The sequence below is a fragment of the Thunnus maccoyii genome, chromosome 12 (assembly GCF_910596095.1).
Source record: "Thunnus maccoyii chromosome 12, fThuMac1.1, whole genome shotgun sequence".
Classification (NCBI taxonomy): domain Eukaryota; kingdom Metazoa; phylum Chordata; class Actinopteri; order Scombriformes; family Scombridae; genus Thunnus; species Thunnus maccoyii.
This window is the reverse complement of record NC_056544.1, coordinates 10,374,110-10,392,353: the sequence shown is the minus strand read 5'-3', so window position 1 is coordinate 10,392,353 and position 18,244 is coordinate 10,374,110. Positions and strand designations below refer to the sequence as shown.

The 18,244-nt window shown below is 40.5% G+C and overlaps 3 protein-coding genes across 3 annotated transcripts; 2 read left to right on the top strand and 1 right to left on the bottom strand.

Moving 5' to 3' along the window:
* Window positions 1–599: 599 nt before the first annotated feature.
* LOC121908942 (transcription factor HES-1-like) lies at window positions 600–2,555 on the top strand. The gene is made up of 4 exons (XM_042429277.1): window positions 600–1,055; window positions 1,156–1,251; window positions 1,364–1,451; window positions 1,824–2,555. The coding sequence occupies exons 1-4, from the start codon at window positions 948–950 to the stop codon at window positions 2,273–2,275; spliced, it is 744 nt and encodes a 247-aa protein (XP_042285211.1). The 5' UTR covers window positions 600–947; the 3' UTR covers window positions 2,276–2,555.
* A 7,970-nt stretch (window positions 2,556–10,525) lies between these two features.
* Window positions 10,526–12,571, bottom strand: zgc:153913 (carboxypeptidase N subunit 2). Its single transcript, XM_042427407.1, has one exon. The coding sequence runs from the start codon at window positions 12,509–12,511 to the stop codon at window positions 10,934–10,936; it is 1,578 nt and encodes a 525-aa protein (XP_042283341.1). The 5' UTR covers window positions 12,512–12,571; the 3' UTR covers window positions 10,526–10,933.
* A 1,171-nt stretch (window positions 12,572–13,742) lies between these two features.
* cldn1 (claudin 1) lies at window positions 13,743–16,344 on the top strand. The gene is made up of 4 exons (XM_042427408.1): window positions 13,743–14,106; window positions 15,039–15,203; window positions 15,370–15,454; window positions 15,741–16,344. The coding sequence occupies exons 1-4, from the start codon at window positions 13,884–13,886 to the stop codon at window positions 15,898–15,900; spliced, it is 633 nt and encodes a 210-aa protein (XP_042283342.1). The 5' UTR covers window positions 13,743–13,883; the 3' UTR covers window positions 15,901–16,344.
* Window positions 16,345–18,244: the final 1,900 nt, after the last annotated feature.

Genomic DNA, 18,244 nt, shown 5'->3' with positions numbered 1-18,244 from the left:
TGGTCTGTCTTGCTTCTTCTACACCGGGATGAAGAATTAATCTGTGAAACATCTGCAAGTGCTGTAAAATGTCTGTTTGGATTACTGATTACAACTGGGGTAAAATAATTATATTAATCATTTCCCAGTTTATTGCACAGAGACAATGTCCAACAGTCAAGAAATTTATCAATTGCTTAACTTTTTGTATTAATAATTTACCCAATAAAATAATGAGATATGCCTGCATCACAGGGTGTAAGAGCCCAAAGTGATGTCTGACATGAAATCAAACAGTTCAATCTGAAATGATAAAAAGGCGTCAAGCATTTTTAAAAGAATAAATAATACATTTATTTACTGGATACACAACTGCTGAGAGGTATAAATAAAACAAAACAAAACAAAACTTTGAACTACCCTTCCAAGAATAAAAAATAAAATAAAATTAGAGCAAAATATCCTATCTATTACATTAAATATTCCAGTAATCCAATACACGCTGCACATTCACTGCAGTAATTAATCAATTATCTGATCTGAGTGAACTCACACCTGAGCAGAACCGCTTCTACTAATATTTAAACTCGGAGTAACTTCTCTTTGTGACACAGACTTTCTGCATCCCGACAGGTAGCCAATGGGAGCGCCTTGTAGCACGAGCCCACCGCCTCCCGTGCGCCGTGTCCCGCGCGCCCATTGGGCAGACTGATGGAACCCAGGGAACTCGCACACGAGCCGCTCGCGTGCAGGCTCGGCCTCTATAAATAAAACCTGAGGAGCTGGAAACAGGACTGGATGTCATCTTGGCGTGAAGACAGAAGTCACTTCGGACATTTGTTATCAGCAAACTGCTGCTGTGGTTTGTCAGGAGAAGGCGGGACTTTTTTCATTTACTGATCTGCAGCATTTCTGCTATTTATTGTTATTATTTTACTGTTTCACTCTTGGAAATTGTAAATCTGAAGATGCCAGCCGGAACTTTAGAAAGAACATCTCCATCCGCTGTGGCTGCCACTCCGGCAAGTGGCGACTCCACACCCGAAAAACCCCGGACCCAGACAGAGAGCAGAAAGGTACCTGAGCCTTTGGTTTTCTTATATTGTTTAGCAACTGTTTGTTTAACGTTAAAAATAGAGTAAAACATATAAATAAAACATTTTTTTCTATTTTAAGTCGTCTAAACCAATCATGGAAAAGCGGAGACGTGCGCGGATCAATGAGAGTCTGAGCCAGCTGAAGACCCTGATCCTGGACGCACTCAAGAAAGATGTAAGGAGATGCACAGATACTAACCTTTTTTTATACTTGATATATTACGTACATCTTGTATGTAGGAAAAAATACTGAAAAAAAAATCTAAAATCACTCTTGTCATATTTAGAGCTCCAGACACTCCAAACTGGAGAAGGCGGACATCCTTGAGATGACTGTGAAGCACCTCAGGAACCTGCAGCGACTTCAGATGACCGGTATGTGAACACCATTTCTGGATTCATCATGTTGATGTGTGCGCAGTAATTCTTGGATGTCTAACTTTAGATGGTAAATATGTTCCCACGGTCTCCCAAGATTTATTGCCGACCCACAGCTGACGTGTTTACTCTTAAGAAAAAGATTTCACAAGACTCAGCTGGCAAATGAATATTATTTAAATTAACCAATTTGTTAAATATTCAATAATATTTCTTATATTCTGAATTTCTTTATCTTTTAATATTCTTTTTCAGTATAGAATATGTACCTATCTATCTATCTGTCTATCAATCAATCAATCTATCTATCTATCTATCTATCTATCTATTTATCTGTGTATTTATGTGTATTTGTATTTTCCTCTACAGCTGCTGTGAACACAGACCCGTCCGTCTTGGGTAAATACAGAGCCGGCTTCAGTGAGTGTGTAGGAGAGGTCACCCGTTTCCTGTCCACTTGTGAAGGTGTGAACACAGAGGTGAGGACTCGCCTCCTCAGCCACCTGGCGGCCTGCGTGACCCAGATCAATGCTGTGAACTTCTACACACCTCATCCAGGCCCACTGGGACTCGGACAAACCGGGACACAGATTCCTGCTTCTTCTGCCCCACAGATGCCTTGCAAAAGTGGCTCACTGATGCAAGCCCCCCCAGAAGCGATGAAGCTGTATGGTGGCTTCCAGGTTGTGCCAACACCGGATGGACAGTTTGCCTTTCTTGTTCCCAGTGCAGCTCTCACACCTCTGAGTGCACAAAACAGTCATCACATGTCACCTGTTGCACCACCGGCCACCTCAGACTCTGTGTGGAGACCGTGGTAGGAGCTCAGCTCAACCTGATTTTGGGTGAAAAAAGGACTATCACACAATGATACATATTTTTGTACATTTTGTAAATGTTTTTGAGAGAGTGATGTTTACACACATTTGTGTTTTTGTTATACGGACTGTGGGAGATGTCTATGGACTCGATGCTTGCTGTGATTTTGTCTGTTTTTGATATGGCACAATTTGTTTGCCTCATGCAGTCAACAAATTCCTTGAAAAGCTCTTGAAAAGCACTGTATTTTTTGAGATTAATAAAATGTTTCTATGATGTTTACTACACTATTTGTCATTTCTCTGCCTCAAAAGTTTCATCCATCAGGTAGTCATGCTGGTGTTCATTCATTTAGAGACAGGTGAACCTGTCCAGTAACTAACATCTCTTGTACAGCGGCCATTCAAACATAGCCCCCCTCGTGTGTGTCTTGTTCACACCTGATCATCCCTTTCGCAGTACACAGGAAATCTGTTTTCTAGCTGGAAATAAATACCCCCTTAATGAGGTAAGGAACCTGAGAGGTTGTGTTGGGCCCAAATGGCATGCTGCCAGCCCAGTGAGGAGGGCGGGGCTGGTCTGTCGACACGTGCAGGCCTGCCTCCCGTCCTGCCAGATGGGAAATCGTGTTGAAATAGATATGGCATGATTGTGAACCAACTGACAGGGCTAAATGAAGACTAGACTGAATAAGACACTGGTATTACTCAGGGATGAAGTGCTGTTTGAAACAAACATGTTGTTACTTCTTAAGGTATTTTCCCTGCAATAACTGCTCCTTGAAGAGAGTTTTATCCCAATTTTTTACACAGCAGACTGTAAATCAGATTAAAAATGATTTGAATCCTCGCTTTTATCAGCAGCAGCAGCAGCCCCGTGAGTGCAGTCATATCGTTGTCCATTTAGTGGACAGTTGACGAGCTGACGGCCCCAGCGTGTGTCCTGAGCGTGGTGCTCACACAGCAGGCCACAAGCGGAGCGTGACCGGAGGTCACAGGTGCCCCTCATTCACACTGCTGAGACAACGCAGCTTCAACAGCATGTTGCCCTATATCTGGCAACCCATCAACAGACCTGGCAGTCCATCACCAGAAGACAGGGCCTCCCTTTGACAGCATCAAACAGTGGCACCTCCGGAGCCAAACAGACTCACACAATCCATGACCATTTGTTCCTAATTTAAAATTCATGGAATTTAAAGGATTAGATAATGATAGAAAAAGCAGTAATCAATATGTTTCTAAGTTTCTTTGAAGAACAGAGTAACAGGTGCACATTATTCTGCACTATATAGTGTTTTTATGTGGCAAATCTATCAAGGAGCAAATGCTAAAATGGTTTTTAATTCTGGCTTTCAACATAGAAATTCAAGTCATTGTACTCATCTCTCTGTCACTCCAGAAGTCATTAGAACTCCTCACTTTGTGCAAATGATACAGTCGATTAAGTTTACATCTCTGTTTTGGCACAGCTGAGGGAAGACTGGCACTAAGGAGGACTAAAAGACAAAATAGTGCTCCCCCTCCTATCAGAGCATCCTTTGAGAAGACCCTCCGAAACACAAAAACAAAGACGGGCCCCTCAGTGGCTCAATGGCTCCTCTCTTTGTGACCCTCTTCATCTTCATAAAGAGCCTTCCCCTTGTTTATCCAGGAAGAGGTTTAATAGCTGGGAGGAGGGGGGAGAGAGGACCGTGCTGTCACTTTCACCGTGCGAAAGAAGGCTTATTGTTGGCTGCTCCCAAAGGTCCTGGTTTTAAAGGCTTTGGAGAACTCTTTAGGCCAGGCTGTGCTCTTCAGATAAGAGGATCTGTGAAGTGCTGACAAGTTGCCTCTATCAGTACCTATATATGATGAAGAACCTGGAGTGGGTTTGGATGGAGCAGCTTCAACAGATGACGGCCATTCTTGAGGAAATTTGCAGTGTTTACTGGTGTTGGCCCCCTTCCTCCATCTTTTGTCCAAAGGTTTGTTATCCCCACTCCCTGCCCCTCCCCAATCAGTTAAGATGCCCAGTTATCCCAAACCTTGTAAAGCAGAGATTGGTAAACATGAAGCTGGGTAGGGTCTGCCCCTTCGCTGTGCTCCATGATTGATGGCGTCCTCTCACAAACACAGTGACAACAGTGACAGGTTCCCTCTGACACACACCGGAAAACCTCCACCTCCTCCGCCTCTGTGGGTGAATCGGCGTAGTATTCTTCTTTAGAGTTGTTATGGTGCTTGATGGGGGTCGAAGTAGTCCACAGCGGTTCACATCAAGGCTAATGAATAGATTATGCACTCGATATCAATGGTGAATGAACAATGCTCTTTGTCCCTTTGCCTCCCTTTTTGATTTAGCTCGTTGTTTTGGAAAAACCAAACAACATACTGGTGGAAGTGTAGTTTCCGGGGTTGGATTTAGTATCAGCATGACACCATTACACTGGTAGTGCAAAATTTATCACTTTGGACCCACTCAGAGTGGTGATGGTGTGGCATTAAAACCAAGTAACACTGGTAATACATCATGAGTCATCGCATCTTCAAAGGAGATGTTGTATTGAATGTCGGGGACAGGGGTGGGGGTCTTGTTTTCTCTGGCTTCATGCGGTTCTTGGCCATATGCCCATGAAGGCTTATGAAGAGGGCCATAAAGATACACTTTCACTGCAGGAGTCCTTTCAAAGTCAGGCATCCCATAATACGGATGCTCCAATTACAGCTGTAACTTTCTGGTCTGGCCAACCCTGCAAAACTGAAAAAAACATGTGTGAGGCATCAAATGAGTGAACATGACAGCCTGGAGAAGATCAAGGGAAGTTTAAGGGATTATTCCAGTTTGTTACAACTTGGGTCTTATTTTTGTATTTTTGTATTGGTACTAATAACTCACCAAGTTAATTGTTGAGATCTAGGAACATTGCTAAAGAAAGGTCCACTAGGGCAAGAAGTTGGAGCAGTCAGTTGATCATACAGGTTTTAAATAAACCTTATTTGCAAGAGACAATAAAGGCAAACAAATTATTATTCAAACGTCCATCAGTTTCTGACTTACTGTCTTGACTTACACAGTTTTCTTGTGCGAGGAAGGACTATTTCTGACATTACATTTGGTTTTACCTCCACATGCTGTTGATATTATTTGGAATATCTGGTTAAACTGTTGGCCTGGTCACAAATGGTTTGATCAGTTGAGAGGTGCAATACTTGTTTGTATTGTCTGTGTTTCCAAAATAGAATAAAAAATATTTACATAATATCATCAGTCTTACCCTTAATGACAAATTTGGTGTTGCCAGTTTGTGAAAACCCATTTGGCTGATGCTTATTTACCTCTTAAAAAAATCAAAAAATCTCATGTGCAGAGCCAAACCAACAATGAACTCATCCTGCTGACAAGTATTGTGTGTGTATCCATACACTAATACATCTCATTCCTTTGTGTTGTAGATCTCCAATGATGTCCAAAAACTATTAAAAACACACCAATGAGGCACACCATTGCACTGGGTGACATGTTGGTTCAGAAACGGCTCCTAGACTAATAACAGCAATCCGCAATTACTCAGAGAGTAGTTCTGTGTAAGGCAGAGGCCACAGCACATGCACAGGAACATGTGTCCGTTTACAGAGCTTTGCTAGCTGGTTGTGCTACATATCACAACCTCTTGACTTTGTACTCAAGTTCTTTGAGAAATTTCAAATGTAGTAGTCAAGAGGTTGTGATATGTAGCACAACAAGCTATTGAAGCTCTGTAAACGGAGCCATGTTCCCACACATGCACAGTGGCGTCTGCTGTCCAAGGAACTACCCTCCAGAGATTCAAAACGTGATTGCTGTTATTTGTTTTTGGAAGCATTTCTGAACAAACTACCATGACCGTAATCTTCAGGGCAAAGGAACATGTCACTCAGTGCAATGGTTTGGACAACAACAGAGGTCTACTGCACAGAGGAATATGATATATCAGGCTTTGGATAGACACACAATACTTGTAAGTAGTATGAGTTCATTGTTGGTTTGGTTCTGCACATGAGGTTTGTTGACAGTAGGAAAAATATAGAAAATATAGAAAATGACCAATCCTTTAAAAAGTTTGGTCTTGACCTGGATCTTGAATTGATCAGGAAGAACCCTTAACAGGTTGTTTGACCACTTACCCTCTGGAAAAAAGCTGCAGTGCATCTGGACCAAAAATCTATTAACAACTTGTTAACATTTATAACTGCATACATATCATTGCTATTTTGCTAAGCAAAACTGCAATACTATAATTTTGACACTTTAGCATTCAGGCTACTTACAGATTTACTGTTAATACATGGAGGCAAGATCTGACACTGCAAGGTTTTTACATGAAGGTACCAATGAAATTCTGTACTAAACCATAATTTGTAAGATGCACTTACTGATAGTTTAAGCATATCTTCCCATTGTGAAACAAACGCCACTTCAGAAATTACTTCTGCTGCTGGAAGTTGGAGTGTGGGAGGTATTTCAATTGTCCTGCAGCAGCTAACTGCTTGGTCATGCAGTGACTCTAGATACTAGAAAGATTAGTAATATACAATGAAGGACTGAATGCATGCATAATAAAAACCTCTCCATCTGGGGAGCTGGGAACAAAACAAGTATAGCTGTATGAGAGCAGGGTCCAGAGGGCCATAGTTCCTGATTCATGCTCGATAATTGTAATGTGATGATAAGGAGCTTATAGCCTCTTGTTATCCTCCAATAGGGACGGATAAGACAAAGGGCAATGTACCAGTATGCTAAAAGATTACCATTCTGGTGACATCTCCCCGTCCACTTAACACTCACATCAGGTCAGCTGTTCTTAATTTGGTCAGCAACACCAATTTAGCCTCCACCCGGGGGTCTGGGTGCACTGAGGGGTAAATATTGACTCTTGTTTGTAGGCAAGGCTCACATTTTGAGCGTGCAAAATGGCCTATTTGTGTTCTTGAAATGTTTGGGTCATCGTATCATGGAGGATGTGTGTCACCCTCTCATAGGCTGAGAGAGAGGATCTAATAGACACCTGTCCGCATAATAGCAACTGGTGTTGGTTATCATTTCACGACTGGCTGAACTCATTTATGTGATGCTGAAAAAAAACAATGAGCATGATAATTAGAGGAGAGAGAAATATTCCATTTACTTTTATGTTTTTTGCCCCTTGTTTTTAATACTATATAACATTATGAATGATCAAACTGGTGGCGAACACCCACACGACAACTAGATCTGAAATTAGTTAACATTTTCAGATTAAAACTTCCTCTTGAATTCTTGCCCCAGGCACTGAGTCTCAGATGACCTCTGCTCTTTGTCCTGAGGACCCTGCCCTGCCCTCGCCACCTCCCTCCTCACTGGCCACTCTAAACTCTGTGGGAAACCCCCCAGTGCTTTGTGTTGTTTTGGACATTGTGCGTCTCACCAGATAATGTGTCCTCCCCTCTGTTTCTTTCCTCTCCTGTCTGAAGAGCTGCTGTGTGGAGCGTGGTGTCCGGCGCTAACTGCCCACTAAGCGGGACAGAGAGATGGGATCTGACCAGGGGGTTAAGAGCTGCTTTTCATCCCACCTCTCAGGACAGCACTCAGACCCTGTGGCTGTAAGTTTGCCAGGCAATGAGAGTAATTGGCAGTTAAGGATGTTGACAGGTGATTTGAGTGCTGAAGATAACTCCGTTAACCTCTGAAACTATGTTGGACCCTTCAGTGATTTCAGTTATACAAATACATGTTCTGTGACCAGGCTTTGCTCAAACCCACAGAACATTAGTTAACTTTTAGTTTAAACTTTAAACTGGTAGAAATGACAATTTTCTAAAAAAAAAAAAAAAAAAAGGTACCAAATACTGGGCTGACATTTAGCTAAATGAGTACAAAATTTGGCATAAAACAGCTAACATATTTTCATTTGATTTAACTGTGCAGCTATAAAAACATGGATAAGATACAGAATATTATGAATAAAGTTCCTCATAAAGTCCCCTTAAAACTTAAACTTAAACCTACATTAATTAATTTTGTTTTAAACACAACATTGACATAGTATCCCCTTATAAAGTTCATATGGCCAACCGGTTAGCAAACAGTTGCTTATTTTTACATCCAGCAGATACAAAGAAACATTATCTTTCATTTGGAGTCAAGTTCTTGGCCACCTGATGGTTTGAAGTCCAATATTTCCTCTCCTTTTAACTCTGTTTTAGTATCTACCAACTTCCTAGAAAAATAGCTGCTAAATGCTAAACTATGTTCACAAACTAGTTGCTAACATTATGACAGCTTTTTTGTTGAAAACACAAAGTTGATGAGAGTGGTGAGGCTGAGCCAAAACAATTTGCTAATAATGGAGACTAAAATGCTCAGTAGAGCTGAGCAGAAATGTAGTTGGCTAACAATTCTCTGAGGGTTTGTCACTAAGAGTGACACCTTTCACATTATACATAGTCATTTTGATCCATTGTTAATATAAAACTATTGATTAGAGTAGCCGTTTAAGAACAAATTTGAAGTTACATTTCATATCTGTAATTCTACAGTTGGTGTTTTCCCCACCAGAGTGTATTTAGAAATTTGGAAACTGCTATACTATTTGCTCTTTTAGCTGTTCTACATAATTTATATGTTATTAACTTTGAACCCTTCTGCTCTTACTGAATAAAAACATGCATTTAACGACTTCCACGTCTTGGTGCTCATTAGCTGTTAAATGTTAAATGTCCAGTTTACCCTACAGTTTTGGTCAAGTGAGGATTACCTCCTCTTGAGGCCATCCCTCCAAACTCTGGAAGTAAGACAGCCACCACTTTTTGTCATGTGAACTGTGATGTCATTCAACTCGGACCGAGGACCCAATCGACCCTCTGGCCTTTGACCCTTATTAACCGTGGGTTAGAGTGCTGCATTCAAGGTGTAGCCATCTGTGTGCCTTGTTGTGTCGAGGCTTCCCTCCTCCCTGCTCTGGTCTCTCGCTCTTTATCATCCCTCTCAGTATTCAGGAGCATTGGGGTGATCAGAGGAGTCTCAGGGGATGATGACTGCCTGGTCTCGATCAACTTTTAAAAAAGCTTTAAATGCCTTCATAATTCTTGCAACTCCACTTAGTAATAATCATCTTTTCCCATCCTCTGAATTAGATGAAAAAGACTTTGCACATTCAAGGATCTGTATATAAATGGTATATTTGGCAGCTTTACTGGAAATTAGCACCTTTTATAACTCGCTGCAGCTTGATCTGTTCAGATATTTTCAAGTTAGAAACCTTAAAAAATAAATACACCACTAATTTTCCCCTTCCACCCTTGTATTGACAATCTCCTCCATGTTTTAGACCTGGCAAAAGGCCACTTTTCATATCTGTGTAACCTGATTGCAGTAGATAAAACCTCTGGAACTCAGAAGATTAGATTACATTAGGAGCAGGAATTGGGGAAGATTTTCTCTGACGCTTGGTGAGATGATGCCTTAGAAGCAGTCAACTCTTCATCTTCATGTCCAAGGCTTGGTCTTCACAGACCTTCACAGTAAATTTAAGCAAGGCCAGAATTTACCCTGATGTTGCTGACAGCTTTGACAAATGCTACTAAACTCTATGTCGAACTCTCTTACACATACAGAACGTGCTGGTCTTGCCCCAAGCTGGCAAGATTTTGTGAGTCATTCTTCAAAACAGTACTCAACAGAAATGTACCCCTGTCACCTGAAATTGCAAACTTTGGTCTGCCACCTGCAGGAGGATCAGCAGCTAAATTATACTCCTACTGGCAACCCATAATCTATTTTAGAGATTATGATCTCATCTGATGAGATCTAAGTTTGAAAATTTGAGAGATGAGGTATTTTACAATGTACTGACATTTGTGTGTTTACCTACTTTTTTGCATTAGTCCAGACTCCTGCTTCATTTGACATTCATTTTGGATAACACTGTGGGAGAAATGGATGATGAAGGGGTGATGGGGTGGTTAAGTTTATGTTAAATGTTAAGATGAAAAAAACTTGTGAACCTTTCATTGCTTTGTACAAAAGTTTAAAAAAAGCTCCAGATGAAAGAGGGTAAGTCTCCCAGCTAAAACCTTGTGATCACATTATGTAAGAATTATGTATATTTTTGCCTTTAGGAAAGACAATGTATCCTGTCTTTTCAAAATGGTAAAAGTGAATTTATTGACATTTTTTAACATGCACTGCTTTTCCAAAACTTATTGATGGTTTCAAAATAGCCTGTGTTCAAATAGTCAGAAGCATTCTGCACTGTCTTGATGATACTTCAGTGTCCTCTGCGACCTACTTGTTATCAAGAAGGCTGTGGACAGTCTAGTCTACTGTGTACATAAAGAGGAGAACCAGAGGTGTCTTCTGGGCATTAAACACACTACAGTCTAAACATATGTTGGCAGATGATTAACATGTTACTCACAGTTCCTTTTAGCGCTGACAGGATCTTAAAAAGTAGTGAGTTGAACTTTGAACCTTGCAAGAAAAGGTTCATTCACCCCTGTTATCATTCAGCAGCATTCATGTTTACTGGTTATCAGCTGCTGAGTTAGAGGTTTGTTTACAGTATTGACTCTGACAGTCAGAACATATAATGCGACTCTTAGTATGAGGAAAGACTAAATGCACGTGAATAAATTCTGATAAATTTGGATAAAAGTGGAAATCTACTCAATGGGACTCTCAATCGTTGTCTCGTTGTTGCATTGAAAATGTTCAGCCAACTCACTCTTCAAAATATGCTCCTCAACACTACCATCATCCTCCTGAAACTGTACTTTCACAGTCAGTGGAGAACATTTATCCACTTTACACTTGATGGTCATGGTGTCACTGGAAACTTGCAGGCTGCAGCTGCTGAGATCAGACATCTCATCTTTAGACACCTGACACACCAGCTGGTCCTTGTCAATGGAGATGACTGTCCGTTTCCTCAGAAAGCCTGGGCTCTCGCAGAGCATCCTGTCCAGCATCTCGACGTCTTGGCTGTTTTTCAGCACCCAGTCATGCAGATACCACAAGTGGCAGTCACATTTCCAGGGGTTCCCGTGCAGTCTCACTGTGCTCTGGAGGACAAACGGGTCCAAGAGGCCCAGTGGGAGACTCTCCAGCTGGTTGTCAGACAGGTAGAGCTGCTGAATGAGCATCTGGTCCTCAAACAGTTTGGCGTCCAGCTTGCTCAGGTTGTTCTTTTGGAGGTGGATCGCCTTGATGCCAAGGAGATCAATGAAGATCATTTCTGGCAGCGAGGTGAGCTGGTTTTCAGAGAGGTCCAGATTCTCCAGGGCTGTAACATTTGTGAAAATGTCCTCAGGAAGGTTTGTGAGCTCATTGGAGGACAAGATAAGGTCAGTAAGAGACGTCAAACTGCTTAGAGAGGACAGCTGTGTCAGCCTGTTGCCTTTCAGGTTCAGCTCCTTTAAATTTGAAGCCTCGAATCCAAACACTTTATCGCTGAAGGTTGTAAGAAGGTTTCCACGGAGGTTCAGCACCCTCAGTTTGGTTAACACAGAGAAGATATTGTCAGCAAGTTCTGATATCTTGTTCCCCTCCAAGTTAAGCTCTATCAGCTGAGAAATGTTGTCGAATGTGTTTGACGAAATATTGCTTATGAGGTTGTTGTTAATTTTCAGGATCTCCAGTCTAACCAGACCAGAAAAAGTCTCTCTTTTCACCTCTTCAAGCTTATTTTGGGACAAATCCAGGATGCGCAGATTGTGCAGGTTCAGGAAAAGAAATGTGGGCAAATTTGATAGGATGTTGCCCTTCATCTGCAGAGTCTGTAGATTTTTAAGGGAGTCAAACATGCCATGAAGCATGGTTTCAAACCTGTTGTAGTTGAGCAGCAGTTTCGTCAGGTTTCCCTGCTTCGAAAATGTCCCCACAAATAAGTGCTCCAGCCAGGGGTTCCCACTGATCTCCAGCTCCTGCAGCTCAGTCAGAGGCTCAAAAGCCTGAGCGTGAATGCTTCGCAGGGCATTGTTTAAAAAGATAAGCTTGTTGAGCTGGGGGCTCTCCTCTAAGGTATGCGGGAACAGGTACGCCACGGCTGATGTCATTATGATAAAGTCCTTGACCTGCTTGGACATGTTACTGGGTAAGGATGTCATCCGTTCATCAGCACACAGTACTTGGACCGGAGTGAAACACTGGCATCTGTATGGACAAGAGTATTGTGACTCTGTGTTGCCATTGTGACAGAGAAGCAGCAGCAGGAGCAGAGTCAGGCGCGGTTCTTTGTCCATTTTTCACTGTCAAAACATGAAATAAGTTTACAAGAATTAAAGTAAATTGAAGTCGACATGGTTGTGATATAAGAGCGGACAAACTCAAATATTCACAGAAAGAAGAATGAGTGACATTCAACAGTAGAAACAACTGTATTATCCTATTTGAATAAATGAAATTCTACATACCTTTGTGTGACAGGGTTCACGCAGCATTGAAATCAATTTACCTCTGGATCTATGAGCCAGCTGACTGAGAGTGCAAAAAAAAAAAAAAAGAAGCCTGAATTAGGCAAGACAAAACCTTTGGTCAGTGGCCAACTCCTGCCATGCTTTCATTTGCTCTCAACAGAAAAGGTCCTCCTGAGATCAGCTGATGTTCCTGTGATTCAGCAAATCAACAAATCAGAACGCAATAAGAACAATGTAGTTGACTTTTATTTGTTGCCACATTATAATACACATCTACAGTATACACTTGTAGAAGAAAGAAATGCTTTCTTTTGGTTTTTTATGTTAGTTTGAGCAAAAGTCTGTCAGAGTTGAGTCACTGTTTACCAAAACAAAACAAACAGATCTTTGCTTTCATCACTCTTCCCAGTTAAATGTTGTTTTTTTTTGAGTCAGAAATAACAAATACTATTACAACTACTCCTATCTCTACTGATGAATTTGCTTATTTTATTTATTTAACCAGGAAGTCTCTTGACATAGACCTGGCCAAAATGGCAGCGCAGTAGTAGTAGTGTAGAGTAGTTAACACAGAGTGACATGAAGCATTAATCTACAATATTCACATATATACACATTTTGGAAACAGTGATGGACATTTTTCACCATGTTATGACTTTTTATGACATTTTATGGACCAAACAACTAATTAATTAATCAAGAAAATAAACAACAGATTAATCGATAGTGAAAATAATCTTTAGTTGCAGCCTTATATGTAATAACAGTTGCATCTATTATTTATTTTGCTCTTCAAGTACAGCAGACTTTATATAAACAGAAACTGGCACCTGGTGTAAATACAAAATGTGAAGATTATGTCGTTTAACTGTACGCAACTTTGCATTTTACACTGAGAATTTACCATAAATCTGGAGGTTCAGGAGTCATCAGAGTTTCTGCAGCAGACCATCACCTCCACCAGGTGTCGTACTCTTCCTCCCAACCTCAGACAGCGGTGATGGTATTCCTTGATCCTCCCTCCCCTCCAGGTTACTCCTTGAGGATGCACAGGAGACAACACCGCTTGGGAAAAGATCCAACGCCAAAAACCATCAGGAACTACGTCAAGGAAGCTAATTTTGGAATTTTTCAATCTCTACATAACTAGAGGGATTTTTTAAAAATCTTTTGCCATTTTACTTTGCTTAGTTTAACAATGGCCAATGGTGGAATACAGCTTCTTGGCTTCACGCTGGCCTTCCTGGGCTTCATCGGCTCAATAGCATCCACAGTCATGGTGGAGTGGAAAGCTTCGTCCTATGCAGGAGACAACATCATAACAGCTCAGGCGTTGTATGAAGGGCTGTGGAAGACCTGTGCGTCACAGAGCACGGGTCAAATTCAGTGTAAAGTGTATGATTCACTTCTTCAACTACCAGGTAATGTTGTTTTACATGTCATGTCTTCAACAATGAGACAACTTTACAACTATCAACATATATACCATCTCATCAGAGTATACTGAGCCTATAATCATTATTTCCAAAGTAAATTTTCTTCCTTTTCAAGTAGGAAGTAGGAAGAAAATCATAGCACCATGAATGGTACATCACTTAAACAATATTTAGAATTGGATCAATAGTGAATTCATGCAATTGATTTATGAAATGCCTCATGTTTAGAGTTTAAAAATAATTGTAAAACAGGAATGTGTAAAGTTCTGTGGTCATACAAACCTCCCTAGAGGTCTAAGAAAGTGTCCTCCTCTCTCCACAAGACCTCATGCATGCAGAGACATGTCAGTCAAATACCAGCAGCTGGCTGATCAAAGAGAAACAGTCTGAAAAAAGGGAAATAAAAAGAACAAGAAGGAATATAAGTTTTCACACTGTGCTTGATAGTGTGAGATGTCAAATGTAAATATATCTTTACAAATGAATTTATGACTTAGATATAATAAGATACTCATTCATCATTCTGATGAATGAGCATTCAAAGGAATGTTTTGAGTATCACTCAGCTGGATGTGACTCATGTTATCTGAATCCCTGCCTGCTGTAAACAAGAAGAAGAACACTGAGAATGAAAACAGAGACTCGTGTGGCCAATTATTAACTATTTGCTAAGTGCTTTACTATTTATGTACATTATGAAAATAAGTCTGAATTAATTGTGGCCACCCAGATGGTTTTATTTAAGCTTTTTATTTATTTATTTTTTTTTTAAAGAAAGAGGGGTGTTATCATTGTCTGTGATTCATATTTATGTGTGCATTTAGAAAGTGTAGAGGGACAGAGACATCAGGAAAAGAACTTTACAAATTCATTTTAAAACCTGCTTAAATGAAATGATCCTATGTCTTGGTCTCCAGGGATTGTACAGGGCACACGAGGGCTGATGTTGTCCTCCATCTTGCTGTGCTTTATTGCCATCTTGGTGGCGACGGTGGGCATGAAGTGCACCACCTGTATGGCAGAGGAGCCGCAGCAGAAGGACAAAGTGGCTCTAGCTGGAGGAGTTATCTTCATTATTGCAGGTCAGAGTTCATTCAGATGCACACATGTGAGAACACACACTGTTTGAACATCAAAACTGCAAAAATGCACCACACCTGTTTGTTTAGTTTTGACCTTTATAAAGCAATGATGTTTGGACATGATTTAGCTTGTAGTGAAATGTTTTTGCCTCTTGTGGTTTTCCAGGTTTGCTTGCTCTGGTGGGAACATCTTGGTACGGCCACAGGATAGCACAAGATTTCTACAACCCATTCACTCCGACTAACTCAAGGTGAGGTCACACTTTCCTTCTGTCATTTCACACTAATTATCAGGTATCACTGTGGTTGTGTGTGATGACTCAAGGGACGGACACACTCACATGTTTATCATGCTGTTGTTCTCCTTTTTATAATTTAGAAGTGCAGACTTTTCCCCCTCTACACTTTTTTATGTAACAGCTTGAATCAAAACATTGTAATGATTGTGAGTCACTGATATGAATCTTACTGAATTGATGCAGGTAAATGTGGGAAAAAAAACTCTCAATATCTCAACTCATTGTGCATCATTCACAGGTTTGAATTTGGAAGTGCCCTGTACGTCGGATGGGGAGCTGCATGTCTCATCATTATAGGGGGAGGCTTCCTCTGCTGCAACTGCTCCAGCAAAGGCTCAGGGAAATCTCCACGCTACCCACCAACCCGCTCTGCAGACCCGGGCAGGGACTACGTCTAGGTGGATTGTAACTCCATCCAGCCTCTGCTAATGGAAGAGAACTGTCTTTACAGTGGATATATCTTCCCGTTGTCTTTCATATATGATTCAGTATGGTTTAATGTTTTGCAGCATGTACATTTGCAGGTGTTGTGTTGGTGTATGTTTATATTTGTTGGGGGTTTTTGGTAGCCAACATAGATCACACACATAAATAAAAAAAAAAAAAACAAGGATCTACACAAATCATCGACAGTAAATGTCACTTTGAAATTAAATAACATGTATGATAACTGTGACTAAGAACACAAGTACGATAAATATGTATTAAAGCTTGAATTATTTTTCAAATTAAAGATTCAACATGTTCAGGACATTCAGGATTTTTACACAGTGTCTGAATAATAACTTATTACAGTCTGCTGACGTTGACACTGTTTTGCACCTGTTACTTTGCTTTGTTTGGGATTTTGCCACTATTCATTCATATTATGTAAAATAAAATCCTCATTTCTTAGCTATGTTTTTTTTTGTTTTGAGGTTTGGTTTTGTTTGATCTGTAACACATACATGTAGATAATAAAGAAGCAGGGTCAAACTCTAACATCCGCAGCTTCATCAGACCAAAACCCATCAAACAGAAGTTTACAGACAAGAATAAGATGGAGACACAAACATTAGCAGGTAGGACATCGAAAGTAGATAAAGACGATCTCCAGTAATTTTGTAGATTCTGGCTGAAAGCTAGAGAGATAGAGAGCCAGAGTGGAGTTTTATCTAATTATCTCTATTAGTAAATATTACACAAACAGCAGTAAATAATGCATTTGAGGTATAAAATATATCAAACTTTGGCTACAGATGCAATACTGAAGAGGATAATTCATAGTTGGTTTTGGTCTTTTCATAGAATTTGTTAACAACAAGAAAAATACTGAATATTGCCTTATGCTTTAAACATACACATAGGTAAAGGAGTAGTCATCAGTGTATCTGAGTGTGTGCGAGCATGTGCATATGTGTGGGGGAGGAAAAAAAATCCCGCCCTTACTCCCCCCATGTTTCTCATATGGCTGCATCACAGCAAGTCCCCACAATACAAAGGCCAGGCTGCAGACACTGTGTCATTGCCGTCCAAGGAGGGAAGGAGTCTGTAAATAAAATGTATGTATAATGTTTCAGGAGCAATTATGTGACTATCAGCTCTGAGAGAAACACAGATCATTACACACATCCCCCTCAGTGGCAAAGAGGATTTAAATGTCTGGTTTAAAAACGGTTTAGGGTTTAAAAAACTTGAGTTTTGAAAAGTAAGTTAAAAGAATCCCTGAAAACATTTTTAAAAATGTGTTTTCATTGTCCTACATGTAGCTGTGAGTGCTGCAGAAATGTGCTGCCTCAGGGAGGGAAAACTTATCCACACAGGGAGAGAAGAAGCCGGGGAGCGGCTCCTGACAGGCATACCTCAGACCACCTGCTCCTGCCTCAACACGTCTGTTCACAGGACTTTAGGCATCAGAGTTCATGGAAAACAGGTCCCACACAAAGTCTTTATACCCACCTTTGTCTGGCACATTATCACACTGAGCTCTATACATGTCAGAGAAATCCACGCTCTTCCTCTCCTCCTCCAACAAACAAACACACTCACACAGACAAACATTATTTTATCTGCTGTGGTGATGGATGATAACGAGGTGTTCACTGTGTCAGCTCCAACTCACAGTGTTAAGTGAACCTGTAGCAGAGAGCTCCACCATCTGGTAAACCTCGAGTCTGCTGCTCTAAACAGAGAAGCTGCCACAGTTTGAGTACTATGAGTAATGTTGAATGTCTGACAGTAAATACACTTTTGTTTTTTGATGCTTTAAAGCCGAGAATACTCTCATCACAGGCTCCATATGTTTATGAGTTGTAAGCTGTTCAACCAAAAAATGATGTTCTGCTCTCAAATTGCTTCAATTTTAGAGGTCTGAAGAGGTGCAATATCTCAGAATAAAAAAGGCACAGATCATGTAAATCAGAGATGTGTTTAATTCTTCTTTCTTATCTTGTTAGTCATCTTACAAACCCTCAAATATATCTTGTCCTCAGGTTGGGAACCACTGATTTAGGATGCAGTACATCTGATCAAAAATTAAATAGAAAATGATTGAGAAGTGCTCAATAATAATTCTATGGATTGAGATTAACATGATACATTAAATATAGAAATTATGTATTCATCTACCAAAATTTATCAGTGTTTTACAGTTCACCTTTCCTTGAATAACATATCTTTAATGTTTCTTTTCTTCATATCTTGCTTTTATTAGATATATTAGAGAGATAATAGAAAAGTAAGAGAGACAACACAGAGACAAGA